This window comes from Alosa sapidissima, chromosome 1, assembly GCF_018492685.1.
Source record: "Alosa sapidissima isolate fAloSap1 chromosome 1, fAloSap1.pri, whole genome shotgun sequence".
NCBI lineage: Eukaryota > Metazoa > Chordata > Actinopteri > Clupeiformes > Clupeidae > Alosa > Alosa sapidissima.
Window position 1 is genome coordinate 32,901,352 of NC_055957.1, and position 26,496 is coordinate 32,927,847.

At 45.9% G+C, this 26,496-nt stretch overlaps 1 protein-coding gene across 2 annotated transcripts in view; it reads left to right on the plus strand.

The window, feature by feature from the left end:
• Positions 1-26,496, plus strand: part of efna2a (ephrin-A2a) — a 38,741-nt gene that overhangs the window by 9,537 nt on the left and 2,708 nt on the right. For both annotated transcript variants that reach the window (XM_042079097.1, XM_042079173.1), the window contains exon 2: positions 23,752-24,044. In XM_042079097.1, the coding sequence (XP_041935031.1) occupies positions 23,752-24,044 (293 nt within the window). The remainder of the gene's footprint in view (positions 1-23,751; positions 24,045-26,496) is intronic.

Consider the following 26,496-nt stretch of genomic DNA (forward strand, 5'->3'; position numbering starts at 1 on the left):
CCAACTGTTACTGAAGAAGTGACTACACACTTTGATTTCTGTCAGTCACGGGCTTGCTGCCTCAAGCACATGATAGGAGCTATGTGAATGGATAAAATAAAGCGTTTCTACAGAACCCCCCCCCCCCTCCCCACCCCATGCCATCAAATACATTATTATCAACAGATGTTTACAGCTGCTCTGTCATTCTGTTTGGGTTGTGGAGGAAGACGGCTGGCTCCCTCAGGGCCCAGTAATGCCATCATAGATCATGTGCGCGCTCGCTGCTGGATGTGCTAAATATCCCTTCTTCCTCCTCCTCTACCACCCCACCCCCCACGCACCACTCAAAGAAAACCAGAGAAAAGTTTCTGCTTTTGGCCATAAAAAGTTAACACACATATTGTGAATCTTTGTCTTTAAGAACAGAGACTCTCTCGCTCTCTCTCAGTCTCTCTCTCAGTCTCTCTCTCTCTCTCTCTCTCTCTCTCTCTCTCTCTCTCTCTCTCTCTCTCTCTCTCTCTCTCTCTCTCTCTCTCTCTCTCTCTCTCTCTCCCAGCCTCTCACTCTCTCTCTCTCTCTCCCAGCCTCTCACTCACTCGCTCAGATGTCGACTGAAATGGCCTCCACCTTTGCGGCGCGCTCAACCAGAAGCGGCTGGTCCCCAGTGGCCGCATGGCAGGAGGCAGAAGAGGAGAGGGTCCAATCTCTCTCTCTCTCTCTTTCTCTCTCTTTCTTTCTTCCTTCCTCTCCCTCTCTCTTTCTCTCTTCCTCTCTCTCTCTTTCTTCCTCTCTCTCTCTAATGGACTGGGTGGTCACACGTAGCGCTCAGAGCTCCTGTCGAGGTCTGGCCCGTGTGCAAATGGGAAGGAAAGGATTTTACACAGCAAGTTTGTTGTCTGCGAGTTTGATATCTACTTTATTTTTAATGTGGATCTTGTTTCTGGTGAACAGGCAGAAACGTCAGATTTTTTATTTTTTTTAAAGGTTGTTTGTGCTCCCACCTCTCTTGCCCGTGCCGATCCTGCAGCGGCATCAGTAGTGGTGTCGTTTTTTGCCATCCATCCGATTCGGTAGTTCTGCTAATGTGTGGGGTTTTAGATTGCAATGGACATTCCTCTCCGAGGGCATTATCTGCCATCTGCACGTGCTAGCCCCATGCATTGCTCCCCTCGCAGTGGCAGAGTGGCGGTGTAATATAATCCTGCTGATACAATAGGGCTCGTCATGTCTGACTGTGTTCCGTTACAAAGGAACATTGTATACTTTGTATGTGGTTAAAGCTTGGAAATTGTATCAGTATAGCAGCAAAGCTCACTGGCCTATATAGAGTTTATCTTTTGAGTATAAAAATGGAACTCTGACATTTTGAAATGAAATGTACCAGTGAATGTTGCTTGGTTACTGTGTCTGCCTACTGCTGCACTGGAAACATAGTGTCTGAGCACTGTAGAGCACAGTGGAGGTCTACAGCAATGTAGCGTTAAGGTTGAAGGATTAGCTGTGATTAGCTCATACGAAAAGGTTGATTGTTGAGGTCAACTTGCTGAAGGATGGGCAGGAATTGCACATCCTTAGATCACCATTCTCAACACGTTTTTTTTTTTTCCCCTCCAGTTAAAGCTTTGGTCAGAAATGTAGGCAGTTGCCGGTGTGGATACAGAGAAATCCGACTAATCCTGTAACAGTATGCAACACTCGAGAGTGGCATTTTTTGAATGGACAACTGAGTGATCAGGTAAACCACAGGAGTTTATTACCCACTAGATTTTAGAACTACCTGCCCTCCCTGATCTTACACATTGAGATTTCTTGTGTTGTCATTAGACTCTTACTGCTTCAGTAGAGTTGTATGTGTAATCTAAAGAGTCAGGCTTCCCTGAGGGCCTCACTATGGTTCTGGTAGTGTGTAGCAGCAGGAGCCTGCTCAGTCCTCAGGACTAATAATTCATTATTAAGTCTCTGGTATCATACATATTTTAACATCAAGAACATTAATACCAAAGTGATCAACACCCAGCAATGAAGCTCCTTCCCATCCTAGTGATATTTTGCAGAGGCGTTCACGGAGCACAAGCCCATTTCCATTCAACAGAAGCATTTGTGCTTTGATAAGGAGCAGAGAGAGCGAGACATGGGTTAGTGCGTGGGCCTGGAGGTGACGGGCTGTGATGTGTTGCTGGAGATTTCACATCCTCTGTGGACTCTTGCAGTGAGCGCTCAGCCCGCTTGTCTCATTTCCTTTTCATTACCATGCCAGTCCACGGCAAAACCCCTGGATACCCGTCGGTTAGTGTGTGTGTGTGTGCGTGTGGGGGTTAGAGTGTGTGTGTGTGTGTGTGGGTCAGAGTGTGTGGGTTAGAGTGAGTGTGTGTGTGTGTGTGTGTACTGAAGTGTGTTTGGATCCTAGGCCATAGCTGCAGAATGTATCATTTATCCACAGCCTGCATGTCTGCGTAAGAATGTTGAGGCTATTAAATGGTGTGCGGTTCTATTTGTATTGTATGTTTCCACTGTACCCATGGCTTCGTGGAGGCATGTTCACTCTGTGTCGTCTCCCTTGCCTGCTTCTCAATGCAACTTTAATATTAAAAACGAGTGTTTAGGCCTGGCTGCCAACAGGGTGTGTTGTCATGACATCCTCTCCACAGGCGACTGGTTAGAACTCAGTGCAAGCCGGCGAGATTCACAAGACACTGTCATTAGAACACAGCCCACTTGTCATTTATTTTTTCTTAGCCCCTCATTACATTTTTTTTTTCTTCTCTAGGTCCTCATATTTATGCATATTACACCGGTAATGCGGACGCTGTTGATTCATTTGCAGTTCATTTCTATTTGGTTTTAGTTTTTTTCCTTTCTTTGTTTACTTTCTTATCTTTCTTAACAAGCCCAGTCTGTTCTCTGGAAGTTACAAAGTAAGAAAATAAAGCCCTACTCTTTCGCTCGGAGAAAAAGAAAGTTTGAAACTTGAGCGTGTGCAGCGGGCGATGTCCAGCAGCGCGTGCCGGCCTCCCTCCCCAGCGGAGGAGAGATCCTTCCAGGGTGAAGGATCATGATTGATGAGCCTCTAGGGTGCTCTCACTAACAAGGTGTGAGAGGGCTAACCGTTGAGAGCACTATGTCGTAGTGAAGTGTGTGAAGACTTTGTGTGTATGTATGTGTGTGTGTGTGTGGAGTAGGAGTGTGTTTGGGGTAGCTCCCTCTGAGCAAAATCAATCCATCGCCATTCCTCAGGCGAAATAAGTATCGACTGTGAAGAATTAAGTGAAAGCGCTCAAGTCAGCAAATTACAGCAATCAGGAATGGTCAAGTGGAATGGGAGCAGTCGTGGGCCTCCACTGATGTGCCTGGGCAGGAAATCCCTCCACCCTGGTAGCTCACTGGACACCGCTTAATCCATTTTTGTAATAACAAGCTTGTCCCATTTAGTTTTGTTACACATCTTCCTATCATCACAAATTAAGGATGATGGCATAGCCAATGTTAGCATTTCCAATCTTCTATCAGCATTTATCCTTAGCGTCTATCAAAACATGCAACACATTTTGGAGATTAGCAGCAGCATCAGACTTATTTGGCTTTCTTATCTTTTCATAAACTAATAATCTGGCATCTGCAGGAGAAGAGAGAGACTGCACTGACAGCAGAGGTGGATTTCATGCTTTTGAAATGTGTTGCATTTGTCCGACTGAAAGTTGTAATGAGGTTTTTCAATCAATATCAATGAAGCCGGGGGTGGAAGTGAAATGAGGATGGACAGGGCAGATTTACCCTCATTCTTCTACCCTCTTAGGCTCATTCAGTGCTGCAATCATCTTGGCAGGGGGAGAATCATCTTTCTGTCACTTCCCATCAAATCCCTGGCAGACCAGACTGCAGGCCAGACCAACGTCTAGAGTCTTGCAGGGAACATCACACAATGTTCTTTTTTTTGCTTAATTGATTCTGTTTGAGGTGTTACGCCTATCAGTCAGAGGTGTATTTGACTAAAACATGTCGACACTTAAATGGATATTTTTTAAAAGAGATGAAATTATGATTATCAAAAGCAGCTGTGGTCCAAGAAGAGGAAAAGAAAGGAAGGTCGAGAAAGCCAGCCACTTCTTTCTCACTGCAAACTCTCCAGCTAAAGTGCTGACCAAGTGTTACAATACTACTAAGCTACTTTTTTCATTCTCAATGAAAACAGAAACTCTGATCGATTACTGAAACACCCGTGAATTATTGACCAAAAAAAATCCATCATGCATTCTCTTGACCCAGATGGTAAGGAGAGGTCTGATAAGTTGTTTTGACTTGTTTTTAAAAGATACACAGGGATCCTTGGAGAACAAAGGCCTGTATGATGAATACACACACACACACACACACACACACACACACACACACACACACACACACACTTAGTGAGAAAAAGGGAGAGAGGGGGCTGCAGCAGGCGCGTGGAGGGGTTCAGAGAGCATGGGGAGATTGCCTGGCCCTGCATTGTCTGAGAGGTATATTCATGGCTGCTTAGAGGGGGGAGGGGGGGAGGAGGATTTGGGGGTAGAGGAGGCTCGCTGCTGTGCCAAATGGAGGGTCATGGCTCTGACAGGGATAGCTTCCCCTCTCTGGGTCGACCCCCATTTCCCTTGGCAGCGTCTCCAGGCTCAGGGTCGGGGGGTGGGGACAGGCAGCCTGAGCTGAGGGGCACAGTCCTCCACGGTGGGTTAAGGCCTAGCAACACAAGAGAGGAGGAAATGGGATGGGTGTCTGGAATCTGTCGGACATCTGCTCATATGCTATAGTAAAATTTTCTGCCCTCATAATTTTTGCTTGATCATCTTAGAGGGACTTTGATGGATGAGAGGGGAGCTGAAGTCTTTTTTTCTACTGAGGAAGAGAGTAGTGTGTGTGTGTGTGGTGTTTTTTTTTTTTCCATGTTTTTGTCTACCCTCATTGACTCCCTGCTGTGCGTGGACTTCCACCAAATCTCCGAGTCTTTCATGGAGGAGAGTGGAGTGGGCCAGAGAGAAGTGTTTCTCTCTCGCATGCCTTTCAGTCCGCTTAATTGGGAAAGACAGACGGAGCAGGAGCACTTTGGATCGAGGACGTTCCCTGGTTCTTAAGGTCTCAGATAATGTGGAGGAACAGAAGTGGGTTTTTTTTTTTCTTTTTTTTTTTTTTGCAGCAGGCTCCTTAGATGCCCTTGGTAGTGATTAAACCTCCAAGATTTTCTGCTTTTCTAGGAGTCCTCACATTTATAAGAATCAGTAGAAAAGAGAGTCCTCTTATGTTGAATTCATGGACAATATTTGGAGTCACGTTTTTTTTTTTTTATGAGACATCCACTCGCTGAGCCGTACTTCTCAATTGTGTGTAGAGCTAGGTAGTCACATGAGTATGGATATGGAGAATTGCTCAGGACCATCATTGTCACTGGAAATGGGATTTTTGCAAAGCAGCAGCAAAAAAATCTTAATTACACATGATGATGATCAATTATTTATTTTTCTCCGTAGGATATGTGTAGGCATGGTTGTTTGGAGAGGCTCATGTTTGTATTCTGAGAGCTGAAGCACTATTTTCAAATCACGGTGGCCATTAGTATTTGAATATATTATCCAAGTGCACCTGTTAGCAAATACTTACCTGCCTTAAAAGTGATCTGAACACAAACCTCATAGAGGGATTAAGCTAATTATGCTTTATTCAGGAGAGCCCTATTGAGAACCGAGTGGTGACTGTGCACTGCATTTAGATTCAGGGAATATAGCCTATCCATCTAGTTAACTGATTATAAAAAGCAGATACAAAATGTCCCTTTAATAATTAATGTTACCTCAATGTGTCCAGAGTGAAAATTGTTTTGTAAATACTACATGGGTCACATAAATATAGATACAAAAGGCACCAGTGAGCCACCGCTTAGTGGAAGTCACATCTATAAAACATGGGATACATTTAAAATCCATTACAAATTCATTCTGTTATTGGACTGTGGCAGGATCATATCTGAAATATTTAAGACATGATTAGGCATTTCTGCCATAACCCTTCATTGTTCCTGATGTTACTTTTACAATAGAGTGTTGCCTGTCAGGCAAAAATGAAATCAACGGTTTGATAATTCCTGCGTTTCTGTCATTGAAATGCGGAATTGTACAGAGATGAAAGCATGCCGAGCTCTGTTGTTGGCCACCACAATACTGCAGGTGTTCCCATCGCTGGCCCAGTTTCTGTATTGGTGCAGCATATTGAGCTCAGGTTAATGTCCTATTGGCTAATTTCCTAAAGAGGAATAAAGCCCTTACCTGGAGAAGGCCTAAATCATCCTAGTTCAGTTCAGTTTAGTGCCATGTCTGTAAATCTGGCGGTCTTAGCTGTGTGTTATTTCTATTTCTGAGCCAAAGACTGACTTAACCTCTTGTGTTCCTCTGCATGTGTGCCATTTTCCCTAGCATAAAGGCAAAGGGTTAGAGCAGTGTTACTCATTGCGCGGCTCGTCAAGTTATAATTGGTGGCTCGCATGCAGCTTTGGCGAGATTTCGCCAAATTTGGTTTTACTCATTTTGAGTAGGCCCAAACTGTTCGCCAAAGGCAATCATCTCTGGCCCCAGCTTGATAAAAACAAAAGTAGGCTCTGATTTAGCCTAGTCTACTGTATGACTTCAACGAGGTGATCTTTAATTTCGTTCTGCTTACAGTATCTCACTGCCACTTGCAACGCTTTTGAATGCAATCCGCTGCCCTGTTTACCGGCAATGCTACAGCGGACTTAAACTGCCACCTTGTGGCGATAAGTTGTAATACATTTCATGCAGCTGCGTGTATCACGGAAAGCGTGAATGTGCTATGTGGCCATTTCTAAATGGGACCCACTGTAGGCTATGTGGTAACACAAGCCAATATATTTTTTTCAAATGTGCTTCATACACATACAATACTGCACTACAAAAACGCCAACATCTGAATTATACTTCTTCCTTCACCCAAATAATGAAGGTGAAAGGAAGTTATTAAAGGAATTATCCGGAGTAAAATGCACTTTAGATCGATTTACGGATGATTGGGAGTACATACGTTGAGTTGACATCCAAATCATGTTATTCGGATGTGTTTTGAGAAAGTTCGATGTTACCGTTTTTAGTCAAAGCTCGTTAGCGTGGAAGTGAGAAGGGCATATTATTTCGCCGCTACAAAACGCTATTTTTATACCTCTACAGTTCCAAACAACATTGCACTTACGTGGTAGTGAGTAGAGGGTCCCTAAAGCCAAACCGAAGTATCCCGAGGTCTTTATGTGGTCGGATAGAGAGTCCAGAATGAATTTCATCAAGCCAGTACCTTTCCGGAAATGTTGCCATCTTTGCTGCTGTAGGAGTCGATTGCCAAGTGTGCTCTGGAAATTCACAATTTCGTCGCCGTTTAAAAAAAAAAAAAAAAAAAACATAGTCCAGTCCATACAACTTCATTTCAATTTCAAAAGAAATACTGGACTATTTTTTTTTTTTTTTTTTTTTTTAAACGGCGACGAAATTGTGAATTTCCACAGCACACTTGGCAATCGATCAATCAATTCATTCTGGACTCTCTATCCGACCACATAAAGACCTCGGGATACTTCGGTTTGGCTTTAGGGACCCTCTACTCACTACCACGTAAGTGCAATGTTGTTTGGAACTGTAGAGGTATAAAAATAGCGTTTTGTAGCGGCGAAATAATATGCCCTTCTCACTTCCACGCTAACGAGCTTTGACTAAAAATGGTAACATCGAACTTTCTCAAAACACATCCGAATGACATGATTTGGATGTCAACTCAACGTATGTACTCCCAATCATCTGTAAATCGATCTAAAGTGCATTTTACTCCGGATAATTCCTTTAAGCATTAGCTGTATATATTTAGCTGTATTGGCTGTGTTATTTCTTTTTTTGTGGGATATTTATATGTAGAAATGCACATTTGCAAAGGTGAGTTAGTATGTTGTCGTAAAAGTGGCTCTCTTTTTGATTTTGCACTGCCAATGTGGCTCTTGTGAAAAAAATAGTGAGGATCACTGGGTTAGAGGCTGTTTGCTGTCTAATTACAGGATGTGTCCTGTTTTTAGTTGCCTGTGATCGATCTTCTCAATCCTTTCCCAACTTGCTGTTTAACTCTCATCTTGATTCACATCAAATTAGGCTCAGTGAAATAAATCAGGCAAAGACAGCTCTGTTTGTTGCACTCAAGTTTTTTTTTTTCCCCGGAGTTTTAATGATATTTGATGTTCCTATAATACCAAGTAACTATAAGCTTCAAATAGCTTTTTCTGAATTATTCTTCTAAGTTTGAAATATTAGTGACACAAATTTGGCAGCGCTTGCTTATATTCTGGTAGCGACACAATGATGAAAATGGTAATGACAAAATGAGAAGTCAGAAATATGGCCAGGTGCCAGAAATCAGCCTTTTTGAACAGCATTGCAGCACTTTTGGTGTGGTATCTCAATCGCGTTCTCCTTCGAGTGCCTTGAATCAGTCATCGTGCACCCCTGACAGATCTGAAGCATGTTCGTATTTCCAGTCAGAGTTAATAACCGCTTGTTTGATTAATGCTCCCTGAATCCCCCCTGACTCTTAAATCCCTCAGAACGGAGCGATGGGCCATTGCCGGTGTCAGCCCTGTCACTCAGCGAGATGCTGCTTTGCATCAGGAAGCAGCTTTGGACAGAATACTGAGCACCCCCACTTGAGTTATTATGTTTCCCCCATCGATAATATCTTGGCACCACACTTCAAGTCCCTTTGTTGCGAAAGGTTAGGGAGCTGGCAGTGCCCTCTTGTAAGACCGCGGGTGGGGGGGAGCGCAAACAGAAAGCTCTTCCAGATATCCGTCAGGAGAAAGAAAGGACAAAATGCATGCAGCTTTTCAGCCCAGTCACAAGCTGCTAGTCACCTTTTGAGATATTTGCTCAAGAGCTACAGTTAATGTTTTTTTTTTCATGTTCAAAATCAAAGCACTCTTTGAGGTTGCGATAATTTTCTTAAAGGCATTGAACTACAGAGAATTGAAAACACTTGGATGTAGAACCTACAAACAGTTGCTTGGTAACAATTAACTCACTTTTTGGCATACCTTGTGACTTTGGTAGTAAACTAAGAGTTGGTCCATCTTCAATTAGCCTATGAGCTGCAGCACTGTACCACCTGTGTGGCGCCGTTCATTGTGTGGCCGTCACCCCTCACTCCCCCGAACCAATCTCCCGAATCACAGCTGCTCTGAGTTTATGGCTCACTGGATGATTAATGATCAACCATACAACCGGCGGTCCCAAGAACTCCTTGGGACCCCTCTCAGACCCCTTCAGAAGACACCTTGTAAATCATAGACATCTCGTCGCACCAATTTCGACAGCGCCCTAGTCTAAATGCACATAGTAAACGTATGTGATTTATTGAAGTGGATAAAGGGACTCAGAGCTTTACAAAAAGGATTCCAGCAGAGGGGTTTGGATGCATCATGCCATGCCAAGTGTATTTTGTTGGGTTTTTGTGTGTAAAATTGCTCCAATCCACCTACACAAGGGGATACAGTGAGCTTTGTGAGTAATTGTATTGATGAGAAACTCAAAGTGGGCGTCTCGGGGATGCCAGGAGGGCGAAGAGCTTCATCCCATCGCATCTCTACGAGACCCACAGCAGAATATTAAACATGCCAAATCCACCCCCATTCCCAGAATTACTACGGCAAGAGGAGAGGAGGCTGGCGGAATTAGTGCAATTACTAACTTCTAGTGTGGCCATATGGCTTCAGTGATCCATGAAAGATATCTCTCTATCATACAGAGCCAAGCAAATGTAACAAACCCAAAACCCAAAGCCGGCGGCCTTAAATCATGCTGGAGCGTCATTCACTGTATGAATGTCAAAGAACAGACGCAGACGGAGCTGCGAGTGCATCAATCAATGTCACCCGAGATTTGATATTGTATTCAAGACAACACCAGCCTCAGTTATTGTTTGCAGTGTGAAATGGGTCAACTTGTTTTTTTTCCTCCTTCAATAGTTGCGTACATGTACATATACAGCTCTTCCCTTAAGATCGGGTGCTCTCCCGTCTTCTCGTTCCATCTCCCCTTATGTGAGATGTGTATGCATGTCCTCTGGCCATATTTGAATGTGACTTTCACCAGCTCACCACCATCAGTCTATGTCATAGGGGACTGTAATTAGAGCAAGCAACACGTTGGAACAACTAGAATTTCCTGGTAAAGGTGTTATGTTGTATCACACTGAAAGGGCAACATGTCGCGCATGAATGGTTTCATGTCTTTTAAGTTCCAGGGAGGGAAACAATAAAAGTATAAAAGTGCTGTTTGCATTCCCTTTGTCTTTCTAATACATACACAGTACACAGCGCGTTTGAATGTGTAGAGATGCCTACATGCTCAAGGGCGTATTACCTATGCATTCATATATTTTAATGTATTTCATCAGGGGAGAGGAGCTCTACACCAGAGCGTTTTTATATTCATGCATTCTGGGGTGGCGTGCGGATTGATTTGATTTAGATTATTTATTTCCCGACTGCCCACAGGAGCCGCTGCCCCAAGGACTAATTACAGCCACGTTCACATTAAAGTTACACTGTGGGCTTTTGTTTTTCAAAACAATCGGCAGTGAAGAGAATGGGTGTGTTGTGGTAGAGGTGGTGGGGGTGAGCTTCGTGTTTAAGGGTATTGACATTTCTCACGAGTGTAAACATCCTTGGGGAATCATCTCACATTTCCCATCGAGGTATAGCTGGTGACAGTCTGACACATCTTGAGCCTTGAACAGTCATGAGGCATCCGCATCGCCGATGACAAGACGTCTCATGTCTCCCGAGCATCCATCTTGTCAGTCCTACCGATCACATTTCCACGCTCTCGAAGTAAGAAGCGGTCCAGGGGCGTGACACTGGGGACGAGTTCCTGTCGGTAAAAAGAGATTTTTTTTTTGCATTGTTTGTGCGACAAGCGGGAGGCGGACGGACTGCTGGCAACTGTTGCGGTTGTGTTGCGTTGTGTGACGCCGGGTCCCCGGTGTTGTTGACTCGCCGGGCGGAGACAGGGGTGCAGGGGAGCGTGGGGACGGCACAGGTAGAAGGTGTCGCTTCTAATTGGCCCCTAGTGACCAAAGACGTCAGCTCCACACTCCGCAGAGAACCGGCGCAGCAGCGTGGGAGCGGAGGAGGAGGCCTGAGCGTCCCTGATCAGAGATGATGAGAGAGCAAGCAAGCAAGGGGTGAGAGAGAGAGAGAAAGAGAGGCGTATTGATCTTTGCTAATACATTCATTGTGTCACGTCCCATAACGATTTGCTGCCTGACTTTGATACAGCTTCAGTGGTGTAGGGGACAGTGTAGTCGGCTTGAAGGCCACCCACTGCGTCCCAAAAACTGTGGCCCATCCAAGCCTTTGTGTCACTGTCCCCACAAATAAAAGCTGACCAGGTCTGATTGCTTTCAAGGGGAGATAGCCATTGCACAATTGGTTTCTTCTGATGCCTCAATGGAACACTTGTTTGCAGTCTTCAAAATCTGTATTACCATAGTTGATAACATGGGAGGGTGATGGTAATTAGTCCACTTTGATTGTAGTCGTTATTCTGCTTTGATTATGGAGTTGTGTGATTAATGTCTGTGTTGGGCAGTAATTCCTTAAATCATGCAAATCCATGATGAGCAATGTCCCAGTGGTGGATAAACATCATTTGAATACACACGCAAATTGTACATTATTAGCAATCTGTCTTTGCATAACCAGAAATAGGATGGGAGTGAAAGGACCTGTTTCCTTCACTCAGGCACAGCCAGCAGCATAGGACATTTTATTTAATGCAATGTGAAACCCAGGATTCAACTATAACCTCTAAGGGGAAATGATAAAAGTAGAAGTTCGAGAAACTTCCTCAAGGTTGACAAAGATCGAGTGAAGAGTTGTCACCAGGGAAATCAAATCAAAAGCTGGTTCAACATCAACTTCAATCAGATAGCACACAGTGTGGGGAAAAGGGAAAATGAAAACAAAGCATAGTGTCTGTCTGGCTTATTTTTATATATATTTATATATAAATGTAGGTTAGGCTAACCTTTCTGTCTCTTTTTTTATCTGCAAGTTTAACCTACACAACAATTAACATGCCACTCTGCTTATGATGACTAGCATCTCTGGGTGCTTTGATGTGCAAATGAGCAACCCACCCCCCCCTCCCGCTTCTCGCACGGAGAGAGAGCAGAGCGTGTTTACATAACACAGAGTGCTGGGACCGAGCGCGAGGCAGCGAGCCAGCACTGCCAAGAGAGACCCGATAGATCTCACCGTCTGATCTCCGCTTAGCCATGGGCACGGAGAGGCGGTGGGAGAGCCCAGGAATACATTATCCACTCAGGGAATTTTAAAGAGGAAAGCAGGGGGAGAGGAAATGGGAGATGGAGAAGAGAAGCAGGAGATGGAGAAGGAGAGGAGGCACGATTCCCACTGACTAGTTCAGCTCCATATGTGTCTTACTCCTCCTTGAGACTGTCAGTGATGTTCACAGTGACTTGTGTCCACTGGCATGCAGTAATCCCTCTTTTAGACACACATATACATACACAGAGACAGACACACACTGTGTGTGTGTGTGTGTGTGTGTGTGTGTGTGTGTGTGTCTATCTCTCACACACAGACACACATTGTATATGTGTGTGTATTTGTTTTTGTGTTTCTCTGTGTGTTTGTAAGAGAGTCTATATATGTCCTCAATCTCATGAGGATATACTGGAGTCCACTCAAGGTCAAACTCTGCAAGTTGCTGGGTCTCTATTATAAATGGCCAGTAAATATCGTCTCTGTTTCTACTGCCTGACAGGAATGCAAAATTGTTGGCTGTGATTAATAGCATCACCAATATACTTACGTTGTGGTTTAGACCAGCTGTCTCCACCTTGGCTTTCTGCCACTACTAACCAAACAAACTATAAGAAACTGTATAAATTTATGAGCAAAAAATCTTTATACCTCTTGAGAATGAAAGTCCGTTTAAAAAAATGCATAACCAAACTCCACTCAAACCAATCTAGCCACAAGCACACGTTCACTCCGTATCCACGTCACAGTTACAGTCATATGATTAGTCCCAGCTTCTATAAATAAAATACATATGAGAGTCCAGCAGTGCTACAGCGAGAATTTCTGCTGCCGGCGATTTATGACAAGGAAGACATTCGCTTTCATCTGTTGCCTTTCCCATGAAAGCGAAAGATAAGTATGAAATAAGGAATCGGAAAACATTAAGGATATCAGTATCAGGTCCAGACTATGAATAGCAAGTGCCCCTGCTGGGATGACAGTATGGGTGGTTATAAGAGCCATGTGAAAACTCCACACCCTCAATCAGCCATTGGACCCCGACCTGTCCCGCTGGTGCCAGCCCAGCGTCTCTCTGAGCAAAGAGTCAATCGATGTGACAAACGGCACGCCATCTGCTAAAGCAGTGCTCTCCCGCGCTCTCACAGAGCCTACCAAGAGGGCATTGATCCGTGCTAATTCTCGGAGAAGATATCGCAAGCCGAGAGAGAGGGAGAGCGAGTGTGCGGGAGAGTGCCAGGGTCCTGTCCAAAAGCAATTCTGCTTGAGCCCCGTGACTTAGTGCTTACCAGAGCGGAGCGCTTCTTGTGACTGGATACTGGATGCATCAGCACCCTTTGCAGTCGGGTTTAAGGCACTCCCGGCATGCGGCTGTGGTATTTGTTTGAGAATTCATTCCTTTTGTCGGAAGTACTTCTCTTCCACTTCATTTAGTTACACTTCCTGTGCACTTCAAGAGTGTGTGACTGTGTGTGTGTTAGAGAGAGAGAATGTGTGCTGATAATCAAATGAAGGCAGATCTCCTGAGGCTTTATCGTACACGGTGATTAATTTAGCGACATTTAACACAAATTCATTACCACACAGATGCCTCTCTCAGGCCCAATCTCATTATTTCTAACACATAAAAACACCTATCGGAAATCTACGGTGGCATACATAAATGCGCGCACACACACAGTACACCATTGCACTTAGTGAAGTAAAGTAGGCCCACACCTACAACCTCACCTAATGCAGCATGTTCAGGGGTACAAGGACAAAGCTCTGTTTAAACGTGGGCCTGACTATCATGCTGAGAGGCATTCAACATGACAGTGCAGGCTTTTACCTGCGGTATTTATAGCATTCAGTCCCCTCTTCATTGACATTGCCCGTTCATTATAGGCCAACGACAGGGCCCAAGCATATAATGTCCATTTTGCAGTTAAGTGAAAAAGGATGTTGGTGTCTTAACTGACATGCGAGTCACCTGACCCCTCTTTCCTTCTCTCCATTGTGATCATGCTCTGTGTCATGCCAGCTTGCCACCAGTTCTCTTTGGATGAAGCGTGACAGATAAGGAACTGTCAGTCAACCCTCGGACTCTGAGGATTTTAATTGATTTAAGTCAGGCGACACATTGCAGCTGAAGTGATTGAATGGCTAATAGCACTTGGGGATATAATCATTTACGCCGCATTCATATTAGCCTCTGCAGATTGACATGAAAGTCATTAGCCTCTTGGTCACTGTGACGGTGTTCACCAAACTGTCACTGGCATTGAGTCAACCAATTTATCACCAAAAAAATAGAAATGGTGTCTTAAAATGTGTCTTTGAGTCTATCTTTTCCACTGCTATTCAGTCCTTGAAGAGTACCCCTTGTCTCCGTCTTGCTGTTGCTGGTATTTCAGATTTTGATTTTAGCCGCAAGATGTCTTGTGTCTCTGTCGTCTTGCCAAACACACCATTTGTACACACCCACACAGACACAGACGCTCATTTCTCTCACTGTACTCTCCCTGTGGCAAGATGGCTGTCATTATGGAGGGGCAAGGCTCCCCTCCCTCCTCACAACAGCCGTGTTAGCGTTGCTAACCCTGAAGAGAGCGGGATCAGCAGCCCCTCTTATTCTAATTAGTCAGTGCCATCTAACATGGGACGGGGGGTTAAAGGAAGGAAAATGGAATGTGAAAACAGCAGCGCTAGCAAAACTAATTAATGAGCTTCAAAAGGAAATATTAAATATGAATAAAGCCAGAAGCAACAGTTTGGATAAATTGAATTATTTAGGTGGAGTCCTTAGCCTGCTGAGAAAGATTGTGCTTAAAAAAATCTCTTAATTTGTGTATGCCCTCTTTTACACAATAAATTAGCCTTTGTGTTTCTGCTGTTTTGCCTATATGTTATCTTTTGCCTATATGTTATCTATGTGATGTGTTTTTGGAATTGTTTCTTTTTGAAATGGCATCCTTTACAATAAAGATATTAAGTATTAACTGCAATTCAAATAGCTGTGGATTTTAACTAGATGCAATTCCTATACAGGCCATCTGTGACCGAATTTTGGAAATGTCTTTGAAGTGTTGTTTTGGTGCCAGTCAACAAGGTTACATGTGCATTTTTGTATTCATAAATAAAATGTGCAGCTGTTGTCACTCCAATTTCAGCCAGTTAATTTCCCAAACTCCCTGTGGCAAAAGCTTATGTTGTGATGACAGAGAAAAAAAAATGCAATGATATTTAGGCTACATAAATGGCTGTGTAATTTTTTAGATTTGAGAAGTCCAGTCCACCAGCAGAACTAGTTTCAGCCATTAAGGCTGACAAGGAGAGGATTATGATTATGTGAAGTGCACTCACACCTCCATTCATTTAACCGAAATGTTTCTCAATAAGTATGGTACCACTGATAGCTCCTTGTGTGTGTCTACTCTGAGAGGGTGAGTGTAGTGTCTTTAGTCTTGTTTTTGAATAATGCATCTTGGAGCAGGTCATGCAGAGATGCACATTTGAGGGACGGTAAAAGGGTTCAGATGGAAACTCACTTGGACTGATTGAGACTTTTGTTATATTCTATTCTCATTTTCTAAACAGATGGCATCAAACATGGTCATATTGAAGGAATTGTTAGGATGTGCGCGTTCAAATGTGGTTTTATTGATGTACTGAGGTATCTCAGGATTTTATCAAAAGCATGATTCACATCATTTTCTTGAGTAGGCAGCAGTGTTCTGGTTCCATGGACATTTGTTGCTCAGCAGTGGAAAATAAAATAAATGGATTTTTGTGCCTGTGTGATGAGACCAAAAGATTTTATTGTGGCACAGCCAGTCTCCACATGCTTTGTTTCTCAGCAACATAGAGGACATTGTTATCGTTCTGTTAGTAAGACCTGGCCCCCGACTGCTTAAGACGGAGCCATTTTCCAGGGTGCTGTCTCCCTGCCGGTGTGAGCTGATTTCATGTGACACACAACTGACGAGTGAAAAGGAAAGAGACACATCTGGACGTGGGGTCTGGAGGCAATGATTTGTTCATTTGCTATAGAATTAGGGCTGTGGGGGTTTTTTTTGGACCCAAGCTATTCCCTTGAGCAGATACCTATTTCCAGAGCTATCCAGGGGTCAAGGTTTGGTCAGTGAAGGAGAAAAATAGAGTCCTGGTTTTTGAACAAGACTTTAAAAACCACTTTGGATCACTACAGCTCTCCCCAACCACTGCTTCTAAAGTGGAAAGTCCCACAGCCTGAGCTGAACTCTTTAACTGGCAGAAGGGAGAGGGCTATTGTTTTGGTTGGGACCCTTAACAGCGTCTACTCTGCACATGTATCATTTTAACATTGTGTTTGCATCAACCCATATCATTACTGCCAGGTTTCATTGCCAAGTGTGTGGCCTTGCGGTTGTGCGATGAAATGTTGTGTCTGCATCATGGCTGTCAGGTTCCTCAGTGGTGCGGAGAGGCATGCGGCAGGACATGTCGTCCCGGCGTTTCCGACATGAGACATGAAATCCAATCTGTCCTCCAGTGAGAGTTAAAACACACAAATGCGCACACACAGGAGCATCTTTTTATAGGATCTCATGTCACATACTGAGGTGAGCTGGCCTACATAGTGAACACGTCTGGCATTCTGCAGCTTTGCCATGTTTAGAACAAGCAAATTTGAGGCAGAGAGGCTTGTCATTGTAGCAGCCGCATACTGAAATTATCAGGGTCCACTGTGAGCATTGGAAATAATTTTTCACTTATTTTTTGGAAGCGCAAATGGGGACATCAGTGGCACATTCGACACCCAGGAATGCTGAACACATGCCACGCCGCCTGATTAATTCCTCGAAAAAGTCAACAGATGGTAGTGCTCGGGAACTGTTGCAGCAATTAGAGTGTCAATCAACGTTACTTCGACCTTGCTGTCAACTCGTCACTGTGCATTTGTATCCAGAGGCTTGTGTGCAGTCACTGCAACCACAGTGCCTGCTCACTCACCTGATAATGGTGTCATATGATCCCAGTTGTGTTACTGCAGAGCAGAGATGGCACAAGGAGAAGTGTGTGTGTGTCTGTGTCTGTGTCTGTGTGTGTGTGTGTCGTCTGTGTCTGTGTGTGTGTGTAGACAGCTCAGTTGTTCCCATTACCGGGTTCTTATTATTCAAGGGGAGGGAAAAGTTTGAAATTTTAATCTCTTTTGATTGAAATTCTGCACCGTTGTCTGTCGTTTCAGGTGCCAAACAATTAGTCTCTCTCATTTACCAAATATCTCGCGTCCAATTGATGGGACCCAGTTTCCACCAAAGTTTTTGCCTCTCAATTGGGTAACTTCACACTTTATGCAACGAGTCTCTGCTTTCTTTTCCTCAGTCGGAAGCACCTGAGCTGGCTGCCTCCGCTTCCATGCTCACCCCATCATCCTCCCTGTGTTGCTATGCTGCAGAGGGCTCGGGTCAGACTTGAGTTCCTTGTTATTTCTCTGGTGACATTCACCTTAAACTAATTCCATTGAGGACTTCTTTTCAATTCACTCCACACAGTATGCGGCTGGTGATGCAAGCTCTGCGGGCGTTTGGCATTTGCCTTCTGCAAAGATCTCAATTTATACAGGCTTTGTTAGCTGATACTTTTGCATTGACAGTGACGAAGGTTCGAGCTACTTTGTGACCTTCACACAGAGTTCCTCGCACTGTTTTAGAGAAAGGCATGTCCTCGCTGTAATCCAAAATGTCCACGGAATGCCAATCCTGAGATCTGAGCAATTTCAAGTCACAAGTGTTAATTAAACTACCCCCCCCCCCCTCCCCCCAAAAAAAAACAACTGTGGCATAATGATCAAACAAGCATTTGAAGAGCGTATAAAAATGCAGAGCTCATTGTTAATGGGTCAATTATTATTTTGACAAGGTTTTTTGTGGTGTTCTGTTCAGTCTTACTCCAACTTGGCAGTGAGGGTTCAGAATAAGCGCCCCACAAGCTAGCTCGCTATTTGTCCTTCATCGCCGTCTTTTCAAATAAAATGGAACACCCCCCCCCACAGTCTCGCCAATAGAGAGCATTGGCATTCCGAGGCCAGTGGAAGCGTGGTGCTTTTTTTAATCTCATCACCTTGGCAAAGCAGTGCCCTTTGTGGTAATGAATCCCGGGGGAACAGGGAAACTTCATCTTTACGAGCCCATAAACGACCCGGGAGAATCTCGATAACCATTTCCACCTGCTGTATAAACACCTGTAATTGGCCATTCGGCATGATGGCGTGAGCTTTCAGCTACCCGCTGCCGGGGGTCTGTAAATCAGGCAGGCAGATGCACCGGCTTTAGCTTTTTTTTTTCAGGGACAGCAAACTGTGCTAGCAGCTGCACAAAGCTCCTGGAAATCACACAAAAAGTCCGCCATGTCCACAGGGGGGGCGGACTGTGGCGGGGATTTGAAGCCCCGGCAAATGAGAGTGTGACATCACGCGGCAGTGCTAGGCCCACATCCAGCCGCCCCGGCGACGCTGGTAATACTCGGCCCAGAAGTGTAGCGCCTTCCCACTTTCTCTCCCCTGCCGGGCGCCTGCGGCCACCCTGCTGCTCGCGATCCAGGGCTGTCGGCTCGTAATGAGGCTGAGCGCATGCAGCCGGAGTGCCGGGGCCGGACTCGGCGAGGGAGCAGCCGTCTCCCAGCGGAGCCTCGGCAGCTCAGCACGGCCCAACCGCTATTGTCACCACCACAGGGAGAGCCCAGATCCAGACATCATCTATCATACAGCCGTCTGCTCCGGCAGTCAATGCCGCTGATTAATGGCTGCAGCTGGGGCTGGCCATTGGAGGCCATGATTGAGATCCTCACCGGCCTTTTATTTTAATTTCCATTAAAACCACGTAATGGATCAGATTATAAGCCAGCTTCAAGAATTCTTGGAAGAACTTCTTATTAAGAGATGGGGATTGGAGGAGTTTGGTATGTCCCATATGCTATACAATGATACAGGAATAATAAAACATGCCCTTTTTCACATTTTTATTGAAAGTTAAATATATAAAATATATTATATAAACCAATTTAGATAAGAGAATATACCGCTAAACAGGTTTAGAGCTGAATTGTATGATATCAGAATATTTTCTTTTCAATGTAGGGAACGTAAAAGAGTATACAGTATTTGTACCTAATAGTGTATTATAAGCAATTAAATTAAATTGTGTAAGCACTTCCACTTCTAATGAAAATGAATACCATGTCATGTCTAATAAATTCAGTCATTATTAAAATGACCATGCTGTCTTTGGTTTAATTATGTAGAATATCTGGGCATGATACATGTTCAAAACCCACTCCTAAAAAGTGATGATGCATAAACAAAACTCAAACCCATTTTAGAGAAGAAAATGATGCCATGGAAACTGCTGCCATTCCTTTAGGCACTTGCAACATCCAGACACCCACATGCACACACACACACACACACACACACACACACACACTACCCATCACCCATAATACACTATTCAAGACACACACCTCTTTACACAGCCAACTCCTGTTTTCCAGGCTCTAGCATCTGATTTGGGCACCCGATAGTCGGTGGGATAAGCGGGCTCTCTTGTTTCTTTTATCTGGTGCTGAGGGGAGGGAGGGCGAGGCTGAGAGGCTCGGCTTTGTGCTGTGCCTGCCGACTGGGTGTCACCACAAGAGCCCTCTCTGTCTGGGAGGTCTGACGCTGCAGGTCCACGCCTCGGCTGCCACACCACCCCACACCTCACTGCACCACCCCACATCTCACAGCACCACCCCACACCTCACAGCACCACCCCACACCTCACTGCACCACCCCACACCTCACTGCACCACCCCACACCTCACTGCACCACCCCACACCTCACAGCACCACCCCACACCTCACTGCACCACCCCATACCTCACTGCACCACCCCACACCTCACTGCACCACCCCACACCACCCAGTACCTCACTGCACCACCTCACACCACCACCCCACACCTCACCACACCACCCCACACCTCACAGCACCACACCACACCTCACAGCACCACACCTCACCACACACCATACCACACCATACCACATCACCCCACACCACACCACACCACACCACACTGCGCCACACCACACAACACCACACGTGTGAGTCATGGGCAGATGCCTCCACACATGTCTGGCTCCTCCCTGGAGTACTGTCCACACGTTTCACCACCATTTGTGATTAATGTGTTTTTAATGGAAGGGCTTTTGCAAATCACATAGTGATTTAACTCTGCACTGTTGCGGGTATAAATCATAGCATCATCGCCATTTTGCATGGCTGGAAATCAAAGTTTTGAAGGCATCCCCAGGAACTTGTATGTCGGTGGGTGGGTGTGTGTGTGTGTGAGGGATGAAGCAGTTTTAAGTCACACTGGTACCCGGCTCCCTGCCTGCTCTACTATTAATGACCAGAAAGGCGAAAAAACTCAACCCTGCGAAGTGAGAAATGAGTACAAGGCTTTTCCCTGGTGACCAGAAAGTGGTTTTGGGGCCGTGGGTGCAAATAAATGTTGTGTGTGTGTGTGTGTGTGTGTGTGTGTGCACAGAGTGAGTGAGTGAGTGTCTACACCATATGTAGTCGCTATAGTGGTAGCATGGCTGTGTGTGTGTGTGTGTGTGTGTGTGTGTATCATGTTCTCCTATGTTTATGTTCATATAGCATCTCCATGATGCCATATACCTTGTGTCACATCTTGCGTGTGGAGCGCAGCTGCAGTGTTTCTTTATCTGTGAATCAGTCTACATATCAGGGCTCCTGGAGACAAAGGGAACGTGTGAGCCTGCAGCAGGTGACCGAGAGGCGTCACACTGAGAGGATCTATTTTGTTTTTGTTTACAATTCCGTACGTCTCTCCGCCTATCTGGGGAGACTGAGAGAGAGAGCGAGAGAGAGGGAGAGGGAGAGTGAGTCAGTGGAGGGGGAGAGGAGGAGGAGGAAACCAGGCTCTTTGATCCCTCCGAGCACGAGCATCCCACTGTTTAACATTCCGCCACATTTTCTTTGAGGCTGTTAGTTCTGTCTTTTTTCCTCTTCTCTCACTCCCCGTCTCACTTTCGATCTCTCTCTCTCTCTCTCTCTCTCTCTCTCTCTCTCTCTCTCTCTCTCTCTCTCTCTCTCTCTCTCTCTCTCTCTCTCTCTCTCTGTCTGTCTCTTTTCCCCCTCTGTCTTTTGTTCTAACAACAGCATAATTTGAAGCTGTGTTTGAACAAACTCATTGATTGGTAAACTGCTCGGCGCTGGCACAAATCAGAGCGCCTATTGATGAGTCGGTTATGGAAGCGGCTGGACTTGCCTGGATTCCATCCTTCACCGCAAGGCATAAACACGTCACCCCACGCTCCGGAGGAACCTTCACAAGGTTTAGCCACCAGGAAGAGAAATGGCCTTTGGACGTGGCAGCCGGCAAAGAGCTTTTCCTCTCAGCCTGACGCCCCGCATCATCAGTCAGTCTGTGGCCTCCTTAATAAACGAGTGTCTCCATCACCGACTGATTGTAACTGTAATGTAATCACTCATAGCTGTAAAATAAAAAGCCGGGACTGTTTACGGAACGTGTCCAGAAGTAGAGACTACCAGGAGATTTATTAGGCCTGGTAATGTACACAAAGTGCAGTTTTCCCCCACACAGACTAATTGCTTTGACACGTTCAAAAGAGCCGGGTCATAAAATAAGCCGAATCTCTCTTCGCTTAAGTAAACTCGCCCTCGGATTTTAAAAATAGCCTACTTTTGATATGAGACCTCTGCAGATGGAATTAACTTACTTCAAACTGAAATCTCATCACGATAAATGAATGAATCGATTAATTTGTAATACAGTTCTAACATGACAAAAAAAAAGCCATCGCTGCACCATACGTGACCGTTAGTCACCAGGAGACCAGGCAGTGTGTCCTTGGCGGACAGGTTGAAAAAAGGGGGAGGCCCCTTAAGTCCACACAGGCTGTCCCTGTCAGCTCTGTTGGTGAGAGGTGCGAGGTGCTCCCTCCGCCGAGGTATGCGCTGCTGGCCTCGCTGGTAGTTTGTCTTGTGAAGTCGGTACAGCAGATGGACAGCCAGGAACTCGAGCAGGAGCAGGTGCTCCAAAGGCCAGCTCTTCTGGGTGAGCAGACAAGAGGCTCGCCCAGCGGAGAGCGCCAGGGAGGGAGGAGGGAGGGGAGGGGAGGCATCCTGCAGGCCAGAGAAGTGACATCTTTTTCTCATTCCTCCACGTGTGAGTGCTTTCTCGTGTTTCTTCCTCGTGAACTTCTGATGGTGCGCTCTCTTTGGCCTGTTGTACCAGCCGTGGATATATTTGTTAAGCATCCTAACTGAGGGGATAGCTGCACTATGTATTTTTTCATATGCCCATTTCATCGGCGCAACGTCTCATTTAATGCATGAGCCTCACTTTTAATCTCAAGACAAAATTAGCAATTGGAAACGCTAAAGGGAACCAGAAATTGTGGTGCAGCAAATGCAAAAAAAAAAAAAAAAAAAACATCTCTTTCTGATATAACAGCAAACAGAACATTTCTACATCTGAAATCACTTCTGTGCACAGCCAATGTCTCTGAGGGTTTTTTTTATTTTATTTTCAAAGGCAGGCAGTCTCTACCCCCCATTTTCCTCCCTCCCCCCCTTTCCCTCTCTCTGCTCGTCTTGTTCCTTTCTGTCTTTCTCTACCTCGCCATCCTCTCACTCTTCTGTCTTTCTCTTTCCAATGGTTCTCCCTATAGTCTGAAATAGACAATAGTCAGAAAGAGAGGATGTAGCTGCATGGCAAATTCACTTATCACTAAGCTCCAATTGCTGGGATTATTTAGAACATACAGGCCTTGAGAATGTAGTGAAAGATTTTTTTTCTCTGTTTTGTAAAAAGCAATTAATTTAGGGGACGTATCTCTCAGACTGGATTTAACTGTCATTTACGTACAATTTAAATAACTTGTGAAAGCCTGGCGTAATCACCTAAAGACTTAAAAAAAAGAAAGGCACAAATCTTTTTTTCTCCGCCCGGATAGAGGCTCTCAGTCAACTACTTCATTTCCACCATCAGTTGTGGAGACATGGCCTTTAAATCTCCCCATGAAACCATGGGCTCCAGCATCACCAAAGTGCTCCATTTCGCCAAGAGCCTTTCTCACTTCCCCCCACGTCTGACCTACTTTGGAATTTATTTTTTGTGGGTCTCAGCTCGGCTCCCTCCCTTGTAAACAGCCATGTGGGTGTGTCTAAGAGCCCCTTCAAGTGCTCTCTCTTCCTTTTTTTCCCAAGTGTGTTTAACCCCCTTCTAAATCTACCTGGTTCACTTACCCGATCACTAATCAACACTGCTATCTCTCTCTCTCTCTCTCTCTCTCTCTCTCTCTCTCTCTCTCTCTCTCTCTCTCTCTCTCTCTATTGCACTCTCTCTTTGTCCATTCAGGTTTTGGCATGGGGAGTACACCGTGGCGGTCAGCATCAACGACTACTTGGATGTCTACTGCCCGTACTACGACACCCCTCAGCCGCACAGTCGGATGGAGCGCTACATCCTCTTCATGGTCAACCACGACGGCTACGCCACGTGCGAGCACCGCATGCGCGGCTTCAAGCGCTGGGAGTGTAACCGGCCACAGAGCCCAGACGGCCCACTGCGCTTCTCCGAGAAGTTCCAGCTCTTCACGCCTTTCTCGCTGGGCTTCGAGTTCCGCCCGGGACACGAGTACTACTACATCTGTGAGTCGCCAAAAAGAAAAGGGCAGAATTCAGTGTGTGGGGCAGGGGTGTGTAAAGGGCAGAATTCAGTGTGTGGGGCAGGGGTGTGTAAAGGGCAGAATTCAGTGTGTGGGGCAGGGGTGTGTATCTCTAGGTAAACATACTGAGAGACAGATTTTTGATGGGACACTACTTGGTCTTCTAAAATGGTGTGATGTGCGACTGGTCCTCCGACTCCTCTCGCTGACAAAAAAAAATCCAAAACCAGGCACTCGGTGGACTAAAAAAAGTTGAAAAGCCTTTATTAGCTAGGGCTGTAGCATTCAAAAAAACAGTACTAAGCCTTCATCAGGGTCTGGAATCAGATTTCGGACGGGACGCTACTCTGAAATGGTGTGATATGCGACTGGTCCGGCTCCTCTTGCAGCGTAATCCAGCCCATTTAAGGGGCTTCTGATGCCAACCCAATCCCCATCAACCTCAAAGAACTTCCAGCGCATCCTTTCAAAGAGGAAGGCCCATTCGCAGGCTTTTAATCGTTTCTTTTCTCTTCGCCCCACTCTGCGGACGGGCACACAGGACCAGCGTCTGTACTCCTCCACATGCGAGCGAAACCAGAAGACAAGTGAAACGGGAATAATTACATTTCCCCCCCACCCACCCCACATCCAGCTGTTCTAACTAGATAACTTGAAAGGCCTTACGCTACGCCCTCAAATGGGTGCCAAAGCAGCTAAATTATTTATACAGTCATTACAATGCGTGGCAACAGAAAACCCCGGCATTCGCAGTGTGACAGAAGGGTTCAAAGCCCACCTGCATTTGGTGAACACACTGCACAATATGGCGACACTCATCCACACAAACACACACACACAAACACACACACACACACACACACATTCATCTCAAAGCTTCTGCTCAATCCCACCAGATCCAAGCATATCCAAGTGTCGTACAACCCCCACACCAGCAGTGCCAAAGCCTTTAGCCCCCCAGACCCAGCAGGGCCTCGTCTCCCATGGAAATGGACACTGATTATACACAGATCCTATTTTAATGTCAATTATCTTTTGACTGACAGCTGAGACAGGAGAGACAGGCGGTGTGTGTGTGTGTGTGTGTGTGTGTGGGGGGGGGGGGGGGGGGGGGGTCGGAGACTAGAGGAGTGGTACTCTCTGGAAGTGTTTGCGTCCCTCAAACCAGCGGGGCGTCTAGCTACTTATCATACATGGTAGCGTGTTGTCAACCTTCCAAAAAAAGAGAGGGAGAGAAAAAAAAACCCGACGACACAAAGAGCTAAAAAAAGTTCAAAGATGCCCTTCACTCTCCGGGGCCCGTCGCTCAAACTGGGTTTTTGAATGCCCCCGCCTTCCAGATCCTCTGCCGGGCCCTGCATTGTGCAGGCCCTTTTGTCCTAGCCTGAGGGGCAGGGTCATGTGAAAAGGGGGGGGGGGGGGGTACCTCTACTCCCTTCCTCCCCTTTGCCCCCCTCTTCTATTCCACACCAATACTACCAATAATGCCATTCAGGGAGGCTTCACCTCCAGAGAGAGGGATTGTCTGGATGCCTGCAACATTGTATCTGTCTCAGTCCCCAGGGGGCCGAGGAGGGTGGGGGGGTGGGGTTGGGGGGTCGGACTGATCCTGAGGGGAGATGGATCTGTGGGGTTATCAGGGGGAGAAGAGGGAGAAAGGAGGGGGGTGGGGGGCTCGGTTCGGCTTGATTGTGCGGCGATAAAAGAGCACGTCCATCACCCCTGCGGTCGGACTTAACCCCCTCCTCCCTTCGCCGGCCCCTCATATTGATCGGCGGTGATGACGTCTTGACAGCTGTCTCCCACCCCAGCTGCCTTCGGTTGAGGTTGGGTGCTCTCCAATGAAGCCCTGTGTATGTGGTGTGGTGGCACGCCGCGGGAATACGCAATGACCTGGGGAGAGAGCGACGGGAAGCAGAGGGAGAGGGAGCGGGAGAGAGAGAGAGGGGAGCAATGGGAAGGAGAGAGAGAGGGAGCGGGAGAGAGAGAGAGGAGCAATGGGAAGGAGAGAGAGAGCGAGGGAGAACGAGGGGGAGAGGGGTGCGATTGGTCAATAGATATGGGGGTCTATAGAGTGGCTCAGAAAATGGGTTACGCTGCCAGGATGCATCCCAATGTTCTGAAAACATCCACCCGTGTCCCAGTGAAATGTGCTTTTATTTGCAGATCCTCTATGTTGTCCTTCAAGGCAGATTTAATTTTCGCCTGTAGGCTGCTCTGGACGGGTGCTGCTTTGTGTGTGTGTGTGTGTGTGTGTATGTGTGTATGTGTGTGTGTGTGTGTGTGTGTAAGCATGGAAGGGATAGGAAATATAATCAAGTCCAAGGATCTGTGAGTGAAGATCAGGGAGAGATTCAGGCTGATGCGTGGCTGGAGTGACTGGCCATGGTGTGTGTGTGTGTGTGTGTGTGTGTGTGTGCCCACTGATGACAGTG